The following is a 24,174-nucleotide window of genomic DNA, read 5'->3' as shown; positions in this document are numbered from 1 at the left end:
TGATTTGATTGATAAATAATATTGTTTGATTTAATTAATTAAATTTGAATTTTGTCTCTTGAATCATTAATAAAATATTAATAATACTATNTTAAGAGGGATTGATCCGGTAATTTATCAACCATCCAATGCATCTTACCTGCCTATTTAAAAAAACCATGACTTTTAGTTGTTGATCAGTCAATAATAATGTTCTGTTATTTCAAGAAAGCGACAACCAATACCGATCAAAAAGAAAAGGAAAGCAACAGCCAAATTAAGTAATCACTTGCGGTAGGCTGCCAAGATAAAGAAAATTAAAGAAACGATACTATTGAACAACTCTGATCAGATTGATTGGCTGGAGAAGTTAAAAAAACTTACCTCAAAGTAAACTGACGATGCTGACTTGATAACATCTTCATGAATAGAAATTTTGGTCGTCTTATCTTCTTGGTTGCATGAAACTGAATCGTGTGATAGTTTATGGTAGTGGTTCAAAAGCTCGACTCCATCCTTGGAAGAGACCAACCCGTTGATTTTCAGTTCAACAGATGATTCACTCAATACCGGGTCATTGATAAACGTGACATTCAGAATAGCTATATCAGTAACTGGTATTTCTTTAGGAAGAGAGAGTAATGAAGATTCAAGCTTGGCCACCGCATCTTTTATTTTGTTAGAAACAGCGTCTTCAACAGCAGAACTGATTTTATCCTCAAAAGCATCTACCAACCTGGAAACAGAAAGGGGAATAATTTTTTAAACCATTAAAAGTTACGAGGGGAAATAATAACAAAGGTTTGAAGTCTGAAGAACCCGTCAAGTGTAAACAAGAAGACAAAAGAAGTAGCAGACAGAAATAGATTGTTGGAAGCTGATGCTGAAGCCCATAAATCAAATTCCAAAAATTACAGAAAGAAACCGCTTCAAACATATTTAGGATGAGAAAATGAAATTTGCACAATTTTGATATTCAAATTATATATGTAAACAACATCTGGTGGGGAAAAAGCTAAAATCATCTATAAACCTCAAAAGGCAAAAAAACCACATGAGAAAACATACCCTTGATAAAACCATGAAGATCCTCCCTCCAAATGTATTGAAACATCATCCACGTAACATCCACAATCCAGAAGAGAAAGCTTAGGAGACCCGTGTATAGTCATCAAACTGAGAGAGAGGCCAACTTCCAGTCCTTCGACCTTTGAAGAAGCAAAATTCATCAAGCCTCAGTACAAAAGTCAACTCAGTGACGAATGTACGATTTCATGTCAAGGGTTCGCAGATTTTTCTGCTAAACCCAGATGGCTTAAAATGGTGAAATTTGTGGAAACAAATAAGCTCGTAGCAATTTTATTTTATAAGACTAAGAGGACAATGCAGAACCTGACAGGCTTTGTCTTTGAAAGGATCATTTTCACATATTTGCAACTATCTCAGCATCCAAAGCACCAACACATTTAATCAAATTAAAACAATTATCGATTCCCTTCAAATTTTTACAAATTACTGATGGTTGAATTCTGGCATCAGCCTTCGGAAACAACAACACATACTTGAGTGTGAAAAGTGTATAGTACGCAACACAAACTTGTTTACATTGTTGCTTAAATATTCTAAATCTCTCAACATGCTCATGACTTAAGAGTCGTCCATTTGTGAGATAATTTGGAGCCAAGATAGTGGATTTAATAATTTTGCTATTTAATCAAATTGGAAAAACAACTACACCCTCTTTATTATCCAACTGCGTAAACCAATTCAAGAGTTTATGCACATTATTGCAAAAAACTAAGCCTGCCACAATGTTAAATATTTATTTCGCATCTTTTTTTTTTTAGCATGCCATGAGCCCATGATTCCTAATAAGCCAGTGCACCTTGACATCCCTCACTCCAACTGAGGTGGTCTGGATTCGCCAACCACTATAATCAAGAACTATAAGATCCTTTAATATCAAATTACATAAAAATTCATTTTTAATTTTCTTCATTTCTTTGTGGTAGATACAAGGACTGGCTGCTGACAAATACAATGTCGAAACAGAATAGGGACACAAACATAACACGTCCAGCCATGGACGACCAGCAAATTCTGATTTTAAGACTAGTTGGTGCACTGTACTTGAGAAGAATCATAGATATTGAACATATTTTTAATTACCTGATCATTCTATGCATTATGCTGACAGGCCATTCTTGTTCTTGCCAAAGTAAACTAAACAATAGATTCCAAAACTCAAATCATCCACACTTTGATTCTAGAATAAACATAACAAACAGTTCGTGTAAGCATCATACCCGAACAGTAGCGGTTCCCTTGTCGAAGACCGAGATGGGAAGCAGCCAAGTTCTGTACGAATACTTCCAATTCATGGTCAAATTCGCAAAGACGCCAGAAACATCCATAACAATTCCAGTATCTCCGGTTTGCAAAGTAGATTTATTCACGTGTATTCTTTCAATTGTGATGTTGGAAAGAACCGCATCAACGTTACCTAATATCGGGATTTTCAGAGACTTCTCAATCATGGGCAGCTGCAGTGTAATCAAAGAAGACTCTGCCTTTTCTATCAGCAAATTCTTGAGAAAATCCAGACCTTTGCTCGATATCTCTGCCTCTACATACCCTTCTTCAGATTGAACACGATTGCAAGAAAGGGTGAACAAAAAGAGTAGCACAAAAGCCAAAATCGAGCGAGACATTAATGTATGTCTGGGGATAAATTAACCCAGATAAGAAGTGGAATGGTTGAATCAACATCAATGGGTTCGACAGTAAAATTTGAGCAGTGTTCTTGAAAAATCTACTTTCCTACAGATCGATGGGGTGGAGGATAGAAAATGACAGAAGGTAATTAATACGTAATGATTGTCTAGTTATTAAATATGAAACATCCATCGGTTGTTGAATTAACTAAAAATTAAAAAAGAAAGACGTTGCCATTGCAGGACTCTAAAGCGTGTGACGTCACCCTTTCATCAATAAATTTTTTTACATAACAAAGTACAAAATTGAAACCTAGAACATGAAAATTGGGCATTAAAAAACATTGGACTATTTGATGTCAATATTTATTTAAAAATTTATGGGTGTTTTTTCGTGAAATTGAAGTGAAAACGTATCTAATTTGGGTAAAACATATAAATTGGATATTAAAATATATAAGAATATTTGATGCAAGGTCCAAATAAAAAAAATTATCGAAAGTGCAAATTAAAAGTACATAATTTGACTATTAATCAGATGTTCAAACGTATGAGACAATTTGTCGCCAATAATCAATTAAAAAAATCCGATTACCCTTTTGTGAAATCGAAACACACAAATATCTAATTTGGTTAACCATTAGACTAAGCTGAGCATTGGAGCAAGTGAATCAGAGATGGCAATAACTGTTAGGTATAACGCTTTTTAAGTTAAAGATATGATAATAATACGTAAATTAATAATATATATATATAATAATAATAATAATAATTAAAAATGATAGTTAATAGAATATTTGATTTGATTGATAAATAATATTGTTTGATTTAATTAATTAAATTTGAATTTTGTCTCTTGAATCATTAATAAAATATTAATAATACTATTTATTAAGGATAATATTGTAATTTAAATTCAATGATTTGATTGATAGAAGATAAATAATTAATGATTTAATTAATGTTAGACAAATAATCGTAGAAATATACATGGGATGTGATAGAAACATTAAAATATAGGTAAAAATTATCCAGAAAATGACAAACAAAGATAATTCAATCATTTATCCTATACTTAGAACAAGAACTTCTTGATATATTTATTATGAAATTGAAAGAACAACTTCGTGGCTTTAATGCTCTATACTGTAATCACCTAAAATTTCATAATTTGTACTGGGTTTTGGTCATAAAGGACTTGAAATTCCAGATAATGTACCATGATTTGAATATTTTGTGTCAAGTTTTCTATTGCTTTTTTCCCCCTTTAATGAATAAGTTTTTGAGAATTAAAAAAAAAATCCAGCTCTCAAATAAAAATCAATCATCAGTAAAAATCAAGTTCTCTATTTTTAATGTTACATTTACACAACAGATACGAATGAAGTAATAATTGTGGGCCTAATTGATTAATTAGAACATGAGGTTCAATCAAAAACACATTAACTCTCGTGGGAAAAAAATTTAACTACAATATTTTCTATAACATTGTTATGTCCAGAGTTTTATTGGTATGGCAAATTTATAAATACATTCCTCAAGGATCAATCTCAAGATGATTTTGCCAGGGGTGAGATTTTATTGGGGATGTATGGAAGTTGTACTACATTAAAAGGAAAAATAGGCTGTTGGAGTAAATCATTTTGTTAGTGAAGGATTTCTCATTCGCACAGTAGTGAGTCAGATACTCAGATGTAGAATTTATTAGAGAGAATGAGAAACTATGGGAAAATTGGTGGAGTAAGTCATTGCATACCATTATTGCGTTGGAAGGAGCAGCTCCAGATTCCATTATACAACTAACGCACAAAAACATGGAACTTTTTTAGATCTCTTTCGAGAATAGTCGGTTAGTTCGACGTTAGCTAAGGAGAAGACCTTGGATTTGCTTGGGATTTGCTCAAGATTTCTTCGAAGCACTTGGAACAACAATAGAGAAGCTTGCTGTTAAATGACGAGGGAAAAGGAGGATTACATGAAAGCTTGGAGAGAAAATGAGAGCAAAGGAGTAAGATTGTTCCTCTGTAGATCAAACAGCAATAAATAATAGCTTCAGAAAAATTTCTGACACTTGAAACCCTCCCAGGATATAAGATTAGGCACATGAAAACCTCACAGCAATCAAGAAATTAGATGAGCCATCCTCGGTTCACTGTAAGTAGATGCAAAATCCCAGTAAATATTACAGTCACCATCACACAATGCAGTACAATAAAACACAATATTCTGGTCTTGTTTTGAAGAATACAACAATAATTGGTATACTCCCAACAGATGTCTTCAATCTAATACCCATTGTACATATCAAACTTTAGGATCCCCAAATGAGCAATTACTTCATTCTAATAGAGTACATTTTAGAGAAATTCACATATGGAATCATCAATTGAGGGTATCACCAGCGAGGAATCCCAACTAGAAGTCACCAACACAAAATGAAAACGAGATATTACAAATTTCACACATTTGAAACTCACATGCATTGATCATGACTTACATTGGGTTGAAGGAGTAAAAAATCAATGAAAATATTCGGGAACCATAACAAACATGTCAAGTCATTGAGTAAAGTCATTCATGTTGGTATGAATAAAGCTCCGACAGTAGCATGTCGGCTGACCGGAAGAGATAGGCAACGGACCCCAACCTTGAATTGCAAAGATTCCAGACAGCATAGAAATATATGCAGTGAATCCAAAAAGAGTAACTACTCCTGTTATTTATGCCTTCAGTGAGACAAGGTGCGTTGAAACAAATGACACCAGTATAAATTTACACACCTGGTTTAGATAAAGAGTGTAAGGAGATTCAATGAGTAAAACCCGAAGGCAGTGATTCTCGATCATGGTTGTTAGAAGAGCAAGGCACATTGGGGCTCATAAGTATTATGGCACCCATGAGCCCCGGTGTGCCTTGCTCTTCTAACAAGCTACACACACCACATTCTAAAGAAAAGTTGAACAAGTAATTCAACATAAATGCTTTATATACCACTGGACAACTATAAAATAAATGCTCGTTAGTCTATGAGAGAAAATGAATAAGCATTATGTAATAGTGCATCCAAATCGAGCACCTTAGCTTGCAACAAGGCACAAAAGCAGCAACTCGCCTAAACTTGAGCCAACTCTAACTCATTATGGGTTTTCAATAACCAGTTCTTAACAAAGCAACAACTCTCAAACATTATACTTAATCGAAGAGGGAAAAATTGTAAACAAAAATGGAAAGATAATTTAAATTATCATGAAATCGATCATTTCATGCAAAGAAACCCACATCATTTCTCATCAAACAATTCTCAAATGCAAACCCTAACATGGGTAAAACCATAAGATAAAAATACCAGCTAACCAGAATATCATCGACCCAAGGAAACAGCAAAAGATATCCAGATTAACCTAGTCAAGAAAAAAAGAAAACATCAGTGGATCTACAACTTTGGTAGCTTTATCGATCCATGATAGGATCAGTAACACCAAGGCACTAAAAATTTCTATGTTCACTTCAAGAAATTGGAATAACAGGGATTGCAAAACCAGTATGTTCAAAACCCCACATATAAGCGGGAAAACAGATGCAGAATTATTCTAAACCTAATTCTTAGTCACCGCAATGGTCCAATACCAAGGGATTCATATAAACTCGAAAGAAGACTGTTATTAAGTTAACAACAAGCCCAAGTATCCATCATTATATCCTCTATTATCCATAAAACATAAAATAAAATTTTCTCATCAGACAACAAACACTCGTAGGAAAACAGATCCTCAAGAGTTTTCTTAGCTGCTATAACACATAATACTACAGGCCTCCACCCTGTCTATGAGCTTTCCTCTCACTTTTTTCTTCATATTTTGTTGGTTTTTTTTCCTTAAATAATTTTTTTCGAAATGAGTAAATTAACCAAATGAGCTCCTCCCGACCTCATCATCTGAAACAACTCAGAGACGGAGGACGGTACAAGCGAGATCTTCCAGGTCAGCATCCATGTCAGCAGAAGAGTCCACAGGTGGCGTCATGTTGAGGTCGAAAGGCAAGAGTTTTTTACAAGATGAGGCGTTATCACACTCAGTATCATCTACCACAGATGAGGATGAATCACAGTCACTGTGGCAATCATCGGGAACAACCGGAGGCGACCGTGGGTGTCTCCTCTGATGCCCAAGTAGAGGCGGAGGCGGCGGTTGCCGTGGCCCACTAAAAGATTCTACAGTGCTGCTCATGCCGCTGGACGTCGGCCTCTGATGGGCAAGCATCTGGTGATCCTGGGGGTAAAACCGAGAATCTACAAACGGATCGTGTGGGTTACTGTTTCTTCGAGGTTGATTAGGCTTTTGCGGATTAAAAACAGGGAAAACAGTGCCATCCATTGGCGACGGGAAGTTGGTCTTAGCCTTGGGACCACGAAGGGAACGAGCCGCCGCGTCGTAGGCGCGAGCGGCGTCCTCTGCCGAATCGAAAGTGCCGAGCCAAACACGGGTCTTCTTCCAAGGGTCCCTGATCTCCGCAGCAAATCTTCCCCATGGCCTCTTCCTCACCCCACGAAATCTGATCTCCTTAGATTCCCCAGATCCGTTAGCTTCTCCGCCATCAACAGCCGCCGCTACTCTGCCTTTCCGCATGATCCAACTCAAAGATCGAACACACAAATCAAGCCAAAATTTACAAAACAAAAAAGATACGGGAAGAAAAAGAAATAATCAACAAGAACAACACATATATACAAGCACCCAGAAAGAAATAAATTAGAATTTGGCAATCCTATTCATTTCGAGAATCCTCTCTCTATTGAAGGTAAAAGAAAGGATGAAAATTGATTTTAACCTAATTTAAAATTATAACGTATATTTGGTGGGGGGAGAGGAATTGCTTTATCGATTTCTCTACCTTCTCACGCGCCCCACAAATCGACCTCGTCTTTCACCACCAATATTCCATTCCACGATCCCTCCACACCAAAAGACAAAATCGCCCCTCTAATCACTCCAGATCTCCTTTAATAATCCCTCTCGTTTTTTTCTTTTTGTTCTTTTATTCAATCATAATGGTGACAACGTATATAACTGTAGAAATATAAAAAAACAATAATTTTTTTATATAAATATAAAATATATATATATATATATATATATTAATTAACTAGTGGGGTCAGACTCGGAGCTGGATTGGTAATGTCATTTCCTGTGCTTCACAATTTACGTGAGATGGAAGCAACAGTGGCGTGGTAGATAAATGGTTTCTGGTTGGGGTTTTTATGAAAGTTTCAGTGTTTGGTCAAAGAGTAAATTTCAATGTGAATGCATTCAATACCATGTGTCATGTTTTTACACACACGTCATCCCTACAAATCCCATTACATTTTCAAAGTATTCCTTTCATACAAACTGCGAGATGATAATTTTTTATATATCTAAAAAAATAAGCATAATTTTCTTGTAAACTACACGTATGGCATCTTGATATATATATAATTATGCAAATGAATAATAAAATTATACTTTCATATTTACGATTAAAACTTCTAAAAATTAATTATAGTAGAAACCACAAACAAGATGAAAATAATTTCACAATAATATTTTATAATGTAAATTATTACTCACTATGTATTCTTTGAAAACATACGCTTTCTTGATATAGAGAACAAACGCTTCACAAATATTATAGAAATAATTAGGAGAAAAGAGAAACTCGAGAATTGAGATTCTCAACTTGAAAACAGATATTTGAATTTGTGAAGAAATGTATATATTTATAGATGTAATACATCGTTTGAACATGATACAAATTCAATATGATGCCTAACTTAAAAAAAAAAAAAATGCATGTACTTTGTTTTTTCCCTCTTTGTCTGCTATCACCACCAATTCATTCATATTAACGGCTTTTTATCGACGGCCACCCACCATTCACGCCCGAGTTCTAAACGAAGTTGTACAATAGTATAAAATACACGAACTACATATTTGATGAATATAGATATAGATATCATAATTTGTTTTGCCAGCCATCAATCGAATTTTCATTAATAGACCTAGTGACAAAGGAGATGCCTAAGATCCATGAGACCTTAAGACTAAATCTCATTTATATGTGTAATTTAGACAAATTATCATCCACCTCATGGTGTATGTATATTTTTTTTATATACTATTCATCAATCATATTTACCTTGATGTGTACCGCTGCGGTGAAATTCATCTCGTGGATATGATGGATAATATCAAAACCGTACATTCAGTAAATAAGTTTCATCTCAGTATTGAACTCTCTATATTTGTTATTGCGGCAAATGATGATGTTAAAAAATGACGACACCACAAATACTTGGGCCACAATTGTCCAATGGATAATGTTGATTGACATGATTCACAAGACAATGTCATAAAATTTGAAATGAGTGGTTAATATATTGAATCATCTCGTAAAGGAATAAAAACATATTATGNATATATTATGTGTGTGTATGTGTATATATTATGTGTGTCCGTGTACATAACGAGGTCGGATCTGAAAGCAACGGACGATGAAGGGTCTGATGCCTAGAAGGGCATGGAGGGCGAAACTTTAATGGAGAAAGTGACCACGTACCTGACTAGGGATGCGTAAACATTTTTCATGGCGACCATGAAAGCCATGAGAAAAACTGTAGTGTTATAAGATCTAATGTATGACAATGATGTGACATCGATGTATGAATGTATGATGTTTGAAAGACATTAGTCTTTTATGTTGTCAAATTTTAATTTTAGTCTTCTATCTTTGATTTTTTTGGCAATTTTAGTTCTTTTTCCGATACGAAGCTGACGTGACATCAATGTAATGTTGATATGTATAGTGATGCATCAATAATCCGATGAGAAATAACAAAAATCGAGAAAAAAAATCCCAATTTACTATAAAATTTGTAGGTGAAACCATATATTATATGATATTTGTTCATGTACCGAAGCTGATATTGAAAATAAACGTGCACGGCACATGCATAACCTTTTGCCTAGAGCAATGGAGTAGTGGCAGTGTAAACATTTGGATAAATGATTTAAGCTTACTTAATCAACCTTTAGGGATCCGTATTAGGTGAGAACTTTTTTTAAGAATAAAATTTAAGGAGCATCATTGTTGGCACAAGTGATAATTGCAGTTTCGATTCATCAATGTTGAACCCGGTCTTTATCGATCCAATAAACTTTTTTTTTAATCCTTAGCCTATTCTTATACATGAATAAATAACAATAGCACTTAGATATAACAAAATTCATTATTCAAAGGCATTATCATATAATATGAGTTGATACGATTGTCTTTATCACATATGAGTTAGTTAATATGCAAGTGATCCGCTGGCACTGCTTGTAGTGCCTTGCAACTGTTAATCTCATGATAATGTGGTTTTTAAGTGAGTTTGAGCTTCTCTTAGTTCGTGAGAGAAATCGTGTGTTATTGCTAGACAATCAAACGAAAAATTGATGTGAGAGAAGAAAATATTATGATAAATTGATTGTGGTGAAGCAGTATAGACTTTAAAAGACGCACTTATAACATAACGTTAGCAAAAGACTAATTTGATAACTATTTTTTAAAGAATTTTTGATAAACTAACTTGAAATAAGATAAAATTGATTACAGTACTTTTGGGGAAGGCCCTTTTTTTAAAAAAGTTTCGTCTATTTACACTGTGGTCCCTTGTTTAATTTAAAAATAAAATAATAAGCTACACGAAGGGGTAGAATGCGAATATTTTTTACATTCTCTTGTTTCCATGTACCCCGCTGAACTTTGGCACTTTGGCGTACAAATTACGCGGCATATCTATCGAGGTCCGTTGTTTCGTTCGCAGATGAGAAAAGCCCACGGCGACGACGTCGTTTCACACACGAAGAAATCGGAATTGGGACCGTCGATTTTATTTGAAAGCATCGGAACCGTCAAATTCGTATCCCCACGCCACCCCTAATTAATTTACGAATTAAAAAAATATGTGATTTCCCAAACCCCAAATAAGAAGGCTGGACTAGACATAGGACTTGAAAAGCTTAAACCCCTGTTTCGAAGAAGAAGAACAGTAATCGAAGACCTCGGAGAAAAAAATGTCGAATGTAGAAGATGAGAAGAAGCCCTCTGATCCGGCGGGACACATCAATCTAAAAGTCAAAGGGCAGGTCTCGCTTTCTCACTTTGGTTTTTTTGATTGATGATTTTCTTGTGGGTTCTGGAATTATGGATGCAGCTGAGTTTCTATTTTGTTAGTTTCCTCTTTTATTCTGTTTACTTGTTCTATTGTCACGATTTAGCCTCTATTGGTTGTTGAAATTTTATGGTGATTGATGGACGTTGAGCTATTTGTGGTGTTCTCCTAGTCCTATGGTGTATCAGATATTTAGATCAGAACTTCTCAACCAAGGTTGGATTTAAATTTTTCCCCCAAATTTGGGAGTTTCATGCGTTAGTAGCTTATTGCTGAAGCCTGAAGGGACCGTGTTTATCGGGTTGACTTTGAAGGACAAATTCTCAGAATATTTTTTTCCATTTATAGCCCAAAGTACATGTACATGTTAGCTTCGAATTCCCTTTCGCTATGATTATGGTGACTGATATCAACCATTTCTTTGAGTTATTGTTCGTAGTATATATCTGTTGCTACCTTAGTTGGCTTCTGGTTCCAGTAAGCTCTGCCTTGTAGGATTCTGCAAAAAGAAAACAATAACATGGACTGCACGTAGATGAATTTTTTTTAAAAAAAACCCATGTGAAAAAACTTTTCTGTGAAATTTTCGTCGTGTTTCTATGTGTTTATGAATTTGGGTCAGTTATTACATAACCATTGCAGGACAAAAAGAAAAATTCCACCTGAACATTAGAGGTCATTCTTATTGATCCTTTTTATTAAACTTCGTGCTAAGACTTTAATTGTCCATTACATTTTGGTTTTTGGATGCTGGGAAGCTGAATAAGCAAGTGCCTGATCTGAGACTCTTGAGTTAATTTTTGTAGGATGGAAACGAAGTATTTTTCAGGATTAAGAAGAATACTCAGCTGAAGAAGCTTATGAACGCCTATTGTGACCGACAATCCGTGGATTTCAATTCTATTGCTTTTCTATTTGATGGTCGTCGTCTCCGAGGAGAACAAACTCCAGATGAGGTCTTACATCTCTCTCATTTTCTCGTTTCTGGATCATCGATGCATCTCCCAACCACTGCCAACAGCTATTTTGGCGCTGGGTTTTGCATTCCAACAGGGGCACCATCCTCACACATGGGATGGCAATGCCACAACATTGTTCATTGCGCCAACCCATGTTTTTCCTTTATATTTTTTTATTCTGTATATGTATTATAATTGTTTAAAATGATTTAAATAATACATTTTATTAATTAATAATATTTAAATGGTATTTAATTAATATAAAGTAGAAAATCAATTATTAAATTAAATAAATTGAATTATTTGATTAAACATAGATTTATTATATTGATATTATCCGATGCCAAACTGGTGCAATGGGCCGGAGATGATCTTATAGCTCTTGAACACACTGATTATATATACTATATCTTTACAGCTGAAAATGGAAGATGGTGATGAGATTGATGCAATGCTGCACCAGACTGGAGGCACCATTGCGTATCTGTGATGATGACGACGACGACGGAAAGACGTGAAATTAATACAAGTCGGTTTGTTCGACTCTTTTAAGCACAGTTTACATTGCTTTGCTTTGGTATATTGGGTTTGTAAGAATCTAAATTGAAAGCCATACATTTGCTAATTCTTCTTCTTTTATCAAACTCAGTATTAACAGTGTCATATATTTTTTGTGTACAGCGTGTCACTCGTTTTCATTGGCTTCATTTTGTTCCTGTTTTTTGATGGTTGCTACTTGTCCTCGAGTGTGTATAAAATAGAAAGAAACAAAGGAATGATTTGGCTGAAACTGAAGTTGGTTCCTTGGCAAATATTTGTCATGGGTTCAATGATATTTTATTTTACTCAATCGACATTCTTTTTTGTTGTAGTGGTGGAGCTAGAGAGGGCTGGCAAGGATGGAATTCCAACCCCGCTTAAACATTTATACACACAAATAGCTTCGTCCCCCACACGCCCCAACACACACAGTTCGGCTATATATGTTTTTTGTTCGAGTCTTTTAATATTGTTTGGTTCAACCGGGGAGTTGGATTATACTCCAATATAATAGTCGACTTATCATCACAGAGATAAAAAAATAAAAAAAAGAAAAAAAATTGGTTTCTTTTATTTTTATTAGTTTTATTTTATTGAGAGAGGATGAAAATTATAAATTAAATTACAAGAAGCCATGAGATCTGAGGTGGGGGTAAACATTGTCTTGTTAGGCCGACCCAACGAATCGAGTGGTGTAAAGTTGGTTGATGGAATTATTGTAGACCCGGCTTTATTAAGTGTCCGAGTCCAATCTGAAGACCTACCAATTCAAAATGACCCAGTTAGTTCATTTCGTGTCTGTCACGATCAATACCTCACAACATATTGATTGATGTGTGTGTATATATATTTTTTGGATTCATCTTTATAGCTCGCACGAGAATGAATTCCTATGGTTATAAAGATGAATCCAAAATTAGTAACCCCATAATTTCAATAATTCAATTGTTACATCAATTGTAAAAAGATATGCTTGTTATGTTTTAATCAGTGTGCACCGAAAAAGAAGTTTATAGTAAAAAAACAAAAACGAATCTTGTTTGTTCATACATTCTACGTCCAAAGGGAAAAGGATCATTTAAATCTAAAAAAAAATTACTCATAGCAAAGCACTTTCTTTTTCATTATTGTGATGTAATAATCCCACATTTACACAGTGGGTAAACCCATGATTCTGACGATCATCAAATCGTTATGCCTACACTGAGTAAACTCGTGTAAACTTTCTTTCTGAGTTCATAATTTGCATTTTTTTCCAACTATTTTAAAGTGCCTTTAATGGTTAACGTTGAAGATGCCTAAATATATTAAATGTTAATCTAACATCTCAATCATCAAAAATAAAATATGTTGCAGAAAAAAAATCTAATTCCGGAATGGCGATCTTCAAACCCAACTTCGGATTCATAGACACATGAATAAAATCTTACCATTTCTTCCCATCTATGGCCTTTTTTGCTATGTTCCAACGAATTTACATATAAATATCTGGAAATTTCCAAATAAGCCTTAGTATGAATGCCCAAATTAAATCTGGTTTTTCCTTTACCAGTTAGCTGTGTTGAATTCACTTTATGCACATGAAACATACAGATTAGCTACATAAATGAACGGTCGGATCTTTCTCCAAATCAATATATCACTTCTTTTACATGTAATTTATACAACGCCACGTGTATATCTGACATGTTTTACATCAGTTCATATAGTTATTTGTACTCAATTAAATTACCATAAATCCAATATATTGTGAACTAAATTCCAAGAAACCAAATATCATAGAACATTAAAAACATGCAGAATACTCCAAATCATCAGGCAACCAAATGTTATATATAGAGGACAAAATCACGTCGTTGGAGCAAAAGGAAGAAAGTTAGTGATAGCTCAGAATTTAACAGAAACTTCAAGATTTCGCTTACAAGAAAGCAATGGGGGAGAGGAAAAGGCAGTGCCAATGCATGCCTTTTCCGCAGTTGCTAGTTCAAATACTTTACTTATTTTCCACTCTTCCTTTCTCTCATTCCTTCGACTATGGAGATGCTCTAGCCAAGAGTCTAATGTACTTCGAAGCGCAGCGATCGGGCCACCTGCCGTACAATCAGAGGGTGACATGGCGCCACCACTCCGGCCTTACCGACGGCCTCGAACAAGGGGTCTGTTTTGTGTTGTGCTCAAATGTTAAATTAAATAGATTAATGTGCTAAACGAGAACAATAGAAAAAATCCCTCTTGAAATCTAATGAAATTTCATCCGTGTTCTTGGAAATAGGTGGACTTGGTGGGGGGATATTATGATGCAGGTGATAACGTCAAGTTTGGTCTTCCAATGGCCTTTACCATTACAATGCTTTCATGGGGTGTCATTGAATACCGGGATGAAATCGCTGCCGCAGGAGAACTCCAGCATGCCCTCGAAGCGATCAAATGGGGAACGGATTACTTCATCAAAGCACACACACATCCTAATACTCTTTGGGCTATGGTGAATTCTTATTGTACTATCAACAAACTAAACGCTTCCAATTTCCTGCGTGCTTCAAAGATTTGAAGTCCTGATTTTTTATGTTGTTATCAATTCTGTCAGTTTTAGACAATAGGGATTGTTAGAATTTGATGATGCTTTAAAAGATTTGAGGTTGGCTTTTAATTAGGTGGGTGATGGTGACACCGATCACCTATGCTGGCAGCGGCCGGAGGATATGACGACATCCCGCCGAGCGTATAAGGTGGATGAGGAGAACCCGGGTTCGGAAGTGGTGGCGGAGACCGCAGCCGCCATGGCAGCAGCGGCGATGGTGTTCAGGAGAACAAATTTACAGTACTCCCACCTTCTCTTGGAGCATGCGAAACAGGTAAGTTGGCGGATAAAAGTAGATTGAAAAATGAAAATTACTAGCATTACGATTGAATTATTTTTCTTTTCATATATTTAATTAGTATTTAATGATCTGTACTAAGATACTAAGATATGTGTTGCACGTTTCACCTATGAAAAAATAAAAATTCAATCATATTAGAAACCCGAACCCCATTTTCAAATTAGTTCAATTAAGTTTAAATTGCATTAATGTCGAATGACATAGTGGGAAATTGTGTACGTGCAGTTGTTTGAATTTGGTGACAAATACAGAGAGAAATATGACCGCAGCATTAAAGAATCGAAGGGATATTACCCGTCGGTGAGCGGGTACGTAGATGAGTTGTTGTGGGCAGCTTTGTGGCTCTACAAGGCTACCGACAATGAAATACAATACTTGAATTACGCCATTCAAAATGCGCAATCTTTTCGTGGGATCACTTGGGCCATTGCTGAATTTAGCTGGGATGTTAAGTATGCGGGACTTCAGATCATTGCCGCTATGGTAAATACGTAAACATTTAACTTTTCTTTTTAATGCTAATTTCTTTTCGTTTCGGATTTGATGATCAATTGCTTGCAACTCATGCATGTTGTATTTTAAATTTCACATTTTTGTTTACAAGGCCAAGAATTCCATGCAAAAAATGAAATATTTTTACCACTCAGAGTATTTTTAACATATTGTTTTCCTCTGTAAATTTTTTGCAGTTGCCAAGGGAAGGCAAAAGCCAACAACAGAAGGAGATCCTCGATCAGTACCGTTCAAAAGGAGAACAATACATTTGTGCTTGCCTAAACAAGAACAACTCGACCAACGTGCGACAAACACCGGGTGGCCTACTGTACACCAGGAGATGGAACAACATGCAGTACGTTTCCACCGCAGTATTCTTACTCACACTCTACTCTGATCATCTTCAATCCACTAACCGAAGACTCAACTGTGACAAAGACTCGGTGAGTTCCGATGAAATCCTCTCATTCGTCGAATCTCAAGCACACTACATTCTGGGCTCGAATCCTATGGGATTGAGTTACCTGGTCGGCTATGGACCGTCCTATCCCAATCGAGTGCACCATAGGGGAGCATCCATGGATTCGTTCAAGAATAGCAAGGTTTTTGTTGGGTGCAAGCAGGGATATGATAACTGGTTTGGAAGGCAGAAACCAAACCCGAATGTCATAGTAGGAGCCTTGGTTGGTGGACCCGATGATAAGGATAACTTCATGGATCGAAGGGGTAACTTTGCTCAGACTGAGGCTTGCACATACAATACAGCGCCTTTGGTTGGAGTTTTCGCCAAGTTGCACTCACTGGAAAAGGGCAATTCCACTGCCACTGCTTCGGAGAGGCTCTCCCTAGTATCCTTCACTTAAACAGACATGATTATTTTTGGTATAGCACGTGAACGAAGAAAATACACAGGGAAAATAATAGTTAAGAAAAGGGTATTAATTAACGTTCAATTTTTCCAAAGACCCATTTTTTTTTTTTTTGGGTGTGATTGATTTTCAGTTATTGTACGAACTGCCAGCCACCAGCAACTGGAGAAGAAGTAAACAAGGTGAATCAAAGGTGTAACTTCACCGACGTACAGAATTAAATTTTGAGACACAACACATGCGAATTGATCTGGTTTAAAGATTTAAAGGACAAACAGAGATTCTTGGCATAGGTCAGCCCGATTAGTTTCCATATTTTAGCCTTTACCCGGTGAAGGTGGCCTTAAAAATTCGACATCGAAATCGGGTTTCTGAAGTCGTAATACGAATTAAAAAGTGAAGGAAAAATTTCTTATGGAATTTGAGAGAACGAATTTTAAAACTAACCAAAATAATAATTAAATTATTATTTTGGCATTGTGCTGGTGGAAAAAAATCATGATATTTGGATTGGGGGTGAACAAAAAACGTAAGATCAATGCAAGTCGAGTCATCATTAGTCTTTTGTGAGACAATATAACTCATTCATTACAATTAATAGATCTTTTATGAGATAATATTACAAATCTTGAGTTAATATATCCATATTTACAATAAAAAATAATATTTATAATAAAAAATAATATTTTTTCATGAGTGACCCAAATAGAATATCTGTCTTATAAAATTAATCAATAAAACTGTCTTGCAGGAGTTTTTGTACAGGAGAATTCGAGGAAGCTTAGGCCTTAGACATATTATAATCCAAGACAACTTTATGAAACATATAGCCGATAATACTGTATTGACTCCCACCCAATAAATTATATTCTAATAAATTAAGGATGATCTAGAGAATGGGTGGCGATATAATTATTAATCATAATCAAGTTTAGGTTCGTCATAAAATTTAGCAATCGTCGATGCAAGTTCATCCGTTTCCAACAAAATTTTAATGGTAAATTGAGCCGGTTGAGACAAAAATCTGATCACCCCACAATTGTTCTTTCAATCTCAAGAAAGAAGAGCTGACCAAGAATAAATATTATAAAATTCTGCTTCCTGCCTCACCAACCAAGAAGTAAGAGCTTCAATAGAGCCATGCGAATATAAAGACCATTCTTTGCTTGTCTAAAGTATGCAGCCCGTGGATCGACGTCGACATCAACAGTGATCTATTATTAATCAAGAAATAATCATTAAAAATGGGGTCTAAGGGGACGTGTTGTTTGAAACAGAATCATAATGGAAGGTACCAGTGAAGCTGGAACTAGAACCTAACCTCATCAAGCCTTGGTAGCGGATGCATCACAACGGCGTGTTTCTGCATCACATTAAGGATATTCTGATCCACTATGTACTTTCCCCGAGCTTCTTCATAGAGATCTATTCTTTCCCCGAATCTTTCACGTTGGATGCGAGTTTGGTATACCACATCACATTTTGAAGCAACCTCCATTAAATCAGCACTTTCTTCCCATTCAACTCCCTTAGATGTCAGATAATCTTTGATGTCATCCTGAAATTGGAATGGTAATGATATACCAATGAGTTCACAAAGGATTTACTAATACGATCCCATTTACAAATTTACTTTTCATATGCTTAAACCGAAAATAGGTTCTTATAACTCCAATCGGTTTCACCTTCATCTTTACTACTTCAGGCGACACGAGGTAGAGCTTAACATCCTTGTACTTGGCGAGTAAATAGGCAAGTGATCGAACTGTTCTTCCATAAGCAAGATCTCCAACAAGTCCAACTTTGATGCCATCAATTTTTCCTATCTCCCTTTGAATAGTGTACACATCCAAGAGGGCCTGTTCATTGCCATAAAATTAAAAAGTGCAAATTCTACAGTAAACTTTATGGTACATAATACGTTTTGATTCGCTAAAGTCCTGTTCAAGCAAACAGATAAACATTATGTGCGAACTGGCGCCACAAGTTACTACTGCTTCCTTTATCCGTGGAATATTATTTATATGATGTACTTTAATTTTTTTGTCACGAGGACCCAGACAAGACAGACGGACCATAAAGAGAAACTCATGCGGAAAGTTTAAAGTCATCACAAGTTATAACTGATAAATGCCTCCAGTGGCAACGATCATAATTTGTAGCTAAGAACTGCACCATGGAAAATATAAGGTTAAACGAAAAGTTCTTCATAATTGTTGTCTCATTACAGAAGCTATTCAGAGACATTTTTCTTGATACAACATATTAAATACTGATATAAAATGTTTCTAGTCCAAAGTCTACAATCAGTTCATCGTCAGAGCCAAAATACAGACTACGAGCTACACAAATCCACACATATAAACTAAATTCTGGAGATGCATCTTTACTCCCAAACAAACTGGGATACATGATTCTCATAGATATTCTTGAAAAAAGGATATACCTTTTTCTTCTTCTTAAAAGGGGGTCAGTTTGGGCCTTTGGGGTTGTCAATAAGCCGGTTCATATGTGATATTGGAACATATTTTAGAGAGTTGACAAAAGGATAGAATAAATTGGTTTTCATAAACCCGAACCCAATGATATGGTCGATCTAAAAAAAATTGGGTACCTGAGTTGGATGCTGTCCAGGGCCATCTCCGGCATTAATAATTGGAATACTGGCTGTCGCCGCTGCCCTCCTGGCAGCGCCACTTTCAAAATGTCTAATCACAACTATATCAGAGTACCCTTCAACTGTTCTTACTGTATCTGAACCATAAGGAAAAATCAATGTCAATGGTTAGTAATGATTACTCTAAGTTAACAAATCTACTGAATACCTTCAAGTGTCTCTCCTTTTGCTGCAGACGAGAACTCGCGAGCATTTTCTGTTGTCAAAACTTCCCCACCCAAACGTTTCATAGCAGATTCAAACGAAAGCCTAGTTCTGGTCGAGGGCTCGTAAAAAAGAGTGGCCATCAGATACCCTTTAAGAATTCGGGCCCCAGATGTGTTTTTCTCAATTTTCTCCATTTCTAGTGCCACTTCAAATATGGCATTCAGAGTGTCTCTATCAAATTGCTGAGCTTCAATGACATCCTCAAGGTGAAACTTATTCCCAACATCAAATGAAGGTTTAATCTCAACTTCCAATAAACTGCATTTGACGCGGCTCGTGTGAGACAACTTACCCCATCTCGGGTCAACTGATTTCTCATTCCACGACACCCATGACTGTGACATGTCAGCTAACGAAGATGGTGAAATTGAAAGAAATTTTCGTTTAAAGCAACCGCTAAGGTAATTGAAATTAAAATTCCCGTTGTTTTTTGCAGCCTCTGGAACGAGACAACTTCCATTCACAGTCCATTTCGAAAATGAGTAAGACAATGCCATTGCAACAGATAGAACCACCTGACTAAACACATCATCATCATCATTATTAAAGAAAACATCTTTGAATGAATATTTCCCAATTCCTGATGGTTTAACTCGCAGTGAATGGACCTTTCACATCAAATATTTAAACATTATACAAACATAGATTAACCAACCATATGAAATAATTGAACATTATATCTCCACATCAAATTAAGCGCTCTGCAACTGCACAAGGCATCAATGCCAAAAATGAAACAAACTCATTGAACTCGGTAGCCAAAATGAACTCTATAAGCTTCAAAGCCATGATCTTTCTCTTAAAAATGAAAGCAACTTAATTCTTATTTACAAAACATAACATAAAAACAGTGAGAATGAGAAATCCGAAATCCGAAATAGACTTACCGAATCTGTGCTACGTATGTATATTTTGGATCCCTTGGATGTCGAGAATCGACAAGAGTCTAGGGTTTTAGCAAAACTAAATTTTGTGCGAGAAATAAAATGGAGCGGACATTTGGAGGCAGCGATACAAAACTCTTCATGTCGTTCGGGAAAGAGACGAAATATCTACTGTTAATTAAACTGCCGTCCCCAAACTTTGGCCAAATTAGCAAAATGTCCCAACTGCATATGTTTGTAAGTATTTTAAAAATAACGATTATAAACTTTTTTTAAATAAAATTTTACAAATTTTTAACGAAAAATTCGACAATAACTTTTTTAAGCGCTTATAAAAAGGGAATTTGCAGAGAGGTTATTAGATTATGAAATATTGTAAAGATGTAAGAGTTATTTATTTTTTAACTTCGTTCAACACTTTTTTAAAAAAAATGACCTCTTTAAGTGTATTTCAAATATACTCGACGAGATCATTTTCTTTAAAAAATGGTTGACGGAAATTATTTAACCACTTTTCCTCTTTTTAATTCCCTTCATGAAAGACAAGAGGAGGAGATTGTGCTGAACCAACAATCTTTACATGCAAACCACACTTATAATTTCTTCACAGGAATGGATCATCCCAGCATCCAAAGACAAGTAATATGTAACAAACATACAGAAAAGCATACCGATGAATAAAACAGACTGACGGCAAAAACCAAAAGAAACACACAGCAATCACAGACTTGTTGAGACAACTGATAAACCGAAATCTGAGCTTGGAACCAAGGAATTCTGCTGCTACACAGGCACCATATCAGGATGAGAGGTGCCTTTGAGATCCTCCTCATTTTCACGAGATAGAGGGGCGACAGCTGAATCCTCGGTGATAATATTAGCTTCGTGGGTACAGCAGCAAATGGATTCAAATATAAGCTCCTTCACTTCTTGGAACCTCTCTTCAGAAAGGGAGACCTCAGCCAACAGCCTCCAAGCATTTTCTGTGGATGCCTCCTCATAATCCTTCTTTCGTTTCAGTACCATATGTCCACTAATCTCCCACACTGCAGGATTGACTTGTGTGTTGAGTAGCTCGGAACTCACTTCCCCTAAAGCAAGTTTCTCTGCATAGCACTGATTTTCCATACACGACTAAAAGTTAGCCTCATTGACTTGAACATGAGAAATGCATTCAAAAGGCCCTTGAAACTATATTACGATAGTGAAATCAAATATAATTTTACCTGCGGGAAGAGGAAAACACGCTTTCCAGAATCAGCAATTAGTACATTGTAAGGAACATTGTTCTCTTGCAAGAAAATACAGGCGTCTGAAACCACATTGGATAAGTATCCCACCTTATTTCCAGCCTCAAAAACAAGACCCCGCACAGGATAGTTAAGAATATCCGAGATTTTCACTCCACTTTTCATAGTGATTATCCTCTTCGAAGGAGTCCTTTCGACAGGGAAAGGTGCAGCTAAGTAATAGGCCTGAAAGTGGAGGTGATTGATGGTTGCAAATGCACCTAAGCTATTGTAACCCACTCTGAAGTAGGGGTTACCAGCCTCTACAGCCATAAGGAGAGCAAGCAAGAAGCTCTCACGATCAATCCTCTGAGGCAAGCACTCAAGAATCCGAGGAATCAGCAGCACATGTCCATATTCAATTGGACTAACCTGTTAAATCAATCAAACTAGGACGATTACCTATCATCAATTTAACAGACCAAAAAATCAAATGGAGCAAAGCAAAATATATCGTACGTTAATAGCCACGATGCTAGGCGAATTCTTGATATCAATTGGTGCATTCGGAAAGAACTGGACCTCATTGCTCTCACTGGCTTCAAATTGAAAAAGCATTTCTTCTTGCCCGATCATAGTGAAGTTGAACTTGTTCTGGTCGAAGGGTTGCAATACCCTATCAACACGAAACTCAGTAGGCCTCTTCTTGAGGTGCCTGCCCTCATTCAGCTGAGCAATGAACCCATAGTCCCCAGGAATCACCTATACGCCATTTTTATTCACAAACAATTACACCGAAAATGATAGAGATCAGACTTAAAAAATTCCTCAAAACAGGATTAGATCAAAGAAAAGGACAAAACCTTGGTTTCACAAGCAGTGACATCATAATGAAACAGACCTCTCAGCATACGCTCCTCCCACTGTCCACGAGAACAATAAAATTTATGACAAAATTAAAAATATAAAATTAACCCAATTTTTACCTCGCCAAGAAGAAGTGAGTCCAAGAAATCTATTGAAGGACCATTATTCCCAGAGCCAGCTAAACTCTTGTCACAGGGAAACTTGTTCACCGTCTTAAAAGCGTATAATGGCAGTTTTGCACCTGATAAAACAAGATCCCGTGAATTCCACCACAGTAACAAACAAACAAACAAACGAGACTCGCAAATACCACAGAAACAACCAAAACTACCACGAAGACAGCAGCTTCTGAGGCAATTGCGCCCGCAGCCACTAGGATAGCGAGCTACTTCCTCCGTTTCTGCCTTTTGGTAGTTGGAAACAACAGTAGGAACCCTCTTAATGCTGAGCACCATCTTAATATTTGTGTCTTTTAAACAATTCCTTTCTTGGTAGCTGGAAGAATCAAACAGATTCTTGATCGTCCTTGGTAGTTGGTAGAGTCAGACAGATTCTTGGTCGTTCTTGCTAATAACAGATATATTCTTAAACAAAGTGGTGAAAACCGGACAAATTCTTGATCGAATAATAGGATACTAAATCCAAAATTCGTGAAATTATTTACAGATAATGAGAACTAATAGAAGAAGTAGCCGCCGCCGGCAAGGAACAGCAGATCTGAAGGGCAGCCGCCTTCAGATGGTAAAGCTCCACGTCCGCCGTGCATCGCAGGGTTGCTCCCGATTATGCAGCCATTGCGTCGTACTTCTCGGACATGTAAAACAGCGCGGCTAACTCCGATTAAAGCCGTGATTGTCGACAACTTTTCTTCTTCGGGTATTACCCCCTTCCAAAAAAATAGAGAAAAACTGAGTATTTAGAACCTTTTCACTTAAAATCAGAGACAGCCTCAGCGGAAAAAGGTATGTAGAGATGGCCACGGGATTTCGCGAGGAAGGACTAAAAGATTACCGGAGTTTAGTGAAGGGAAGAGGAAATCTAATACCATATATATACATAGAGAGAGAGACAAGGGAAGCAGTAACGTAAACGATCGCGTTTAGAGCACTGGCGTGGTCTCCTTTCGTGGAAACTTAGATTAAAATTTATTTTTAATATTTTCAATATAATTTTAAAAATGAATTTGATGAGATTAATGTCATGAAATAATAATAATAATTGCTGGCATGTGGGTAATATATAAGAATATATATGACAGTAAGTTTATCGTGTGAGATGATCTTACACATTTATATATACGTGAACAGTGATGGAGCCACATGCATGAGCTCGGATGATCCAATTTTTTTTAAATTTATATGTAAATTTTGTATAATTTTGGAATAATATGATATTAGGNATTAATTAACGTTCAATTTTTCCAAAGACCCATTTTTTTTTTTTTTGGGTGTGATTGATTTTCAGTTATTGTACGAACTGCCAGCCACCAGCAACTGGAGAAGAAGTAAACAAGGTGAATCAAAGGTGTAACTTCACCGACGTACAGAATTAAATTTTGAGACACAACACATGCGAATTGATCTGGTTTAAAGATTTAAAGGACAAACAGAGATTCTTGGCATAGGTCAGCCCGATTAGTTTCCATATTTTAGCCTTTACCCGGTGAAGGTGGCCTTAAAAA

The 24,174-nt window shown here is 36.1% G+C and overlaps 6 protein-coding genes across 10 annotated transcripts; 2 read left to right on the top strand and 4 right to left on the bottom strand.

Annotated features, from left to right (window-relative positions):
• Nucleotides 1–86: 86 nt before the first annotated feature.
• LOC140983970 (putative BPI/LBP family protein At1g04970) lies at nt 87–2,849 on the bottom strand. The gene is made up of 4 exons (XM_073451118.1): nt 2,286–2,849; nt 1,048–1,187; nt 364–715; nt 87–143 (listed from the first exon to the last, which is right to left on the bottom strand). Exons 1-4 carry the CDS (start codon nt 2,688–2,690, stop codon nt 87–89), a joined length of 954 nt encoding a protein of 317 aa, XP_073307219.1. The 5' UTR covers nt 2,691–2,849.
• Nucleotides 2,850–6,333: 3,484 nt separating this feature from the next.
• On the bottom strand, nt 6,334–7,608 carry LOC140985041 (ethylene-responsive transcription factor 3-like). Its single transcript, XM_073452775.1, has one exon. The coding sequence runs from the start codon at nt 7,316–7,318 to the stop codon at nt 6,638–6,640; it is 681 nt and encodes a 226-aa protein (XP_073308876.1). The 5' UTR covers nt 7,319–7,608; the 3' UTR covers nt 6,334–6,637.
• A 2,931-nt stretch (nt 7,609–10,539) lies between these two features.
• LOC140983741 (small ubiquitin-related modifier 1-like) lies at nt 10,540–12,508 on the top strand. Its single transcript, XM_073450857.1, has 3 exons — nt 10,540–10,858; nt 11,691–11,840; nt 12,262–12,508. The coding sequence occupies exons 1-3, from the start codon at nt 10,787–10,789 to the stop codon at nt 12,331–12,333; spliced, it is 294 nt and encodes a 97-aa protein (XP_073306958.1). The 5' UTR covers nt 10,540–10,786; the 3' UTR covers nt 12,334–12,508.
• A 1,625-nt stretch (nt 12,509–14,133) lies between these two features.
• Nucleotides 14,134–16,795, top strand: LOC140984946 (endoglucanase 11-like). The gene is made up of 5 exons (XM_073452649.1): nt 14,134–14,539; nt 14,656–14,868; nt 15,038–15,238; nt 15,491–15,748; nt 15,955–16,795. Exons 1-5 carry the CDS (start codon nt 14,315–14,317, stop codon nt 16,621–16,623), a joined length of 1,566 nt encoding a protein of 521 aa, XP_073308750.1. The 5' UTR covers nt 14,134–14,314; the 3' UTR covers nt 16,624–16,795.
• Nucleotides 16,796–17,519: 724 nt separating this feature from the next.
• On the bottom strand, nt 17,520–20,557 carry LOC140984194 (aspartate carbamoyltransferase 1, chloroplastic-like). 4 transcript variants are annotated; one of them, XM_073451441.1, is made up of 6 exons: nt 20,401–20,557; nt 19,455–20,032; nt 19,244–19,383; nt 18,315–18,488; nt 17,951–18,187; nt 17,520–17,843 (listed from the first exon to the last, which is right to left on the bottom strand). In XM_073451441.1, exons 2-6 carry the CDS (start codon nt 20,008–20,010, stop codon nt 17,736–17,738), a joined length of 1,215 nt encoding a protein of 404 aa, XP_073307542.1. In that variant the 5' UTR covers nt 20,011–20,032; nt 20,401–20,557; the 3' UTR covers nt 17,520–17,735. The 4 variants fall into 4 exon arrangements, with proteins under 4 accessions (XP_073307542.1, XP_073307543.1, XP_073307544.1 ...); XM_073451442.1 differs by having other exon boundaries at nt 19,455–20,028; nt 20,401–20,553; XM_073451443.1 differs by having other exon boundaries at nt 20,397–20,545.
• A 496-nt stretch (nt 20,558–21,053) lies between these two features.
• Nucleotides 21,054–23,537, bottom strand: LOC140984193 (GDP-L-galactose phosphorylase 2-like). Of its 2 annotated transcripts, none has more exons than XM_073451439.1 (6): nt 22,804–23,537; nt 22,613–22,734; nt 22,490–22,549; nt 22,146–22,388; nt 21,624–22,058; nt 21,054–21,513 (listed from the first exon to the last, which is right to left on the bottom strand). In XM_073451439.1, the coding sequence occupies exons 1-6, from the start codon at nt 22,946–22,948 to the stop codon at nt 21,181–21,183; spliced, it is 1,338 nt and encodes a 445-aa protein (XP_073307540.1). In that variant the 5' UTR covers nt 22,949–23,537; the 3' UTR covers nt 21,054–21,180. The 2 variants fall into 2 exon arrangements, with proteins under 2 accessions (XP_073307540.1, XP_073307541.1); XM_073451440.1 differs by having other exon boundaries at nt 22,825–23,535.
• Between the last annotated feature and the right edge of the window lie 637 nt (nt 23,538–24,174).

The sequence above is a fragment of the Primulina huaijiensis genome, chromosome 9, assembly GCF_012295235.1.
Source record: "Primulina huaijiensis isolate GDHJ02 chromosome 9, ASM1229523v2, whole genome shotgun sequence".
NCBI classification, from domain to species: Eukaryota; Viridiplantae; Streptophyta; class Magnoliopsida; order Lamiales; family Gesneriaceae; genus Primulina; species Primulina huaijiensis.
Note: the sequence above shows the minus strand (reverse complement) of the source record. Positions and strands in the feature narration are given on the sequence as shown.

What these genes read in the sequence shown, in the direction of transcription:
- LOC140985041 (XM_073452775.1), bottom strand. Translation starts at nt 7,318, where the DNA reads ATGCGGAAAGGCAGAGTAGCGGCGGCTGTTGATGGCGGAGAAGCTAAC.
- LOC140983741 (XM_073450857.1), top strand. Translation starts at nt 10,787, where the DNA reads ATGTCGAATGTAGAAGATGAGAAGAAGCCCTCTGATCCGGCGGGACAC. An exon ending in ATCTAAAAGTCAAAGGGCAG is followed by an intron (nt 10,859 to 11,690) that starts GTCTCGCTTTCT and finishes TAATTTTTGTAG; the next exon opens with GATGGAAACGAAGTATTTTT. An exon ending in GAGAACAAACTCCAGATGAG is followed by an intron (nt 11,841 to 12,261) that starts GTCTTACATCTC and finishes ATATCTTTACAG; the next exon opens with CTGAAAATGGAAGATGGTGA.
- LOC140984946 (XM_073452649.1), top strand. Translation starts at nt 14,315, where the DNA reads ATGGGGGAGAGGAAAAGGCAGTGCCAATGCATGCCTTTTCCGCAGTTG. An exon ending in CCGACGGCCTCGAACAAGGG is followed by an intron (nt 14,540 to 14,655) that starts GTCTGTTTTGTG and finishes TCTTGGAAATAG; the next exon opens with GTGGACTTGGTGGGGGGATA. An exon ending in CTAATACTCTTTGGGCTATG is followed by an intron (nt 14,869 to 15,037) that starts GTGAATTCTTAT and finishes GCTTTTAATTAG; the next exon opens with GTGGGTGATGGTGACACCGA.
- LOC140984194 (XM_073451441.1), bottom strand. Translation starts at nt 20,010, where the DNA reads ATGGCATTGTCTTACTCATTTTCGAAATGGACTGTGAATGGAAGTTGT. An exon ending in CTGGACAGCATCCAACTCAG is followed by an intron (nt 18,489 to 19,243) that starts GTACCCAATTTT and finishes GGCAATGAACAG; the next exon opens with GCCCTCTTGGATGTGTACAC. An exon ending in CGCTACCAAGGCTTGATGAG is followed by an intron (nt 17,844 to 17,950) that starts GTTAGGTTCTAG and finishes GATTAATAATAG; the next exon opens with ATCACTGTTGATGTCGACGT.
- LOC140984193 (XM_073451439.1), bottom strand. Translation starts at nt 22,948, where the DNA reads ATGGTGCTCAGCATTAAGAGGGTTCCTACTGTTGTTTCCAACTACCAA. An exon ending in TAGTTTTGGTTGTTTCTGTG is followed by an intron (nt 22,735 to 22,803) that starts GTATTTGCGAGT and finishes TTGTTTTATCAG; the next exon opens with GTGCAAAACTGCCATTATAC. An exon ending in GTGTTTTCCTCTTCCCGCAG is followed by an intron (nt 21,514 to 21,623) that starts GTAAAATTATAT and finishes ATGGAAAATCAG; the next exon opens with TGCTATGCAGAGAAACTTGC.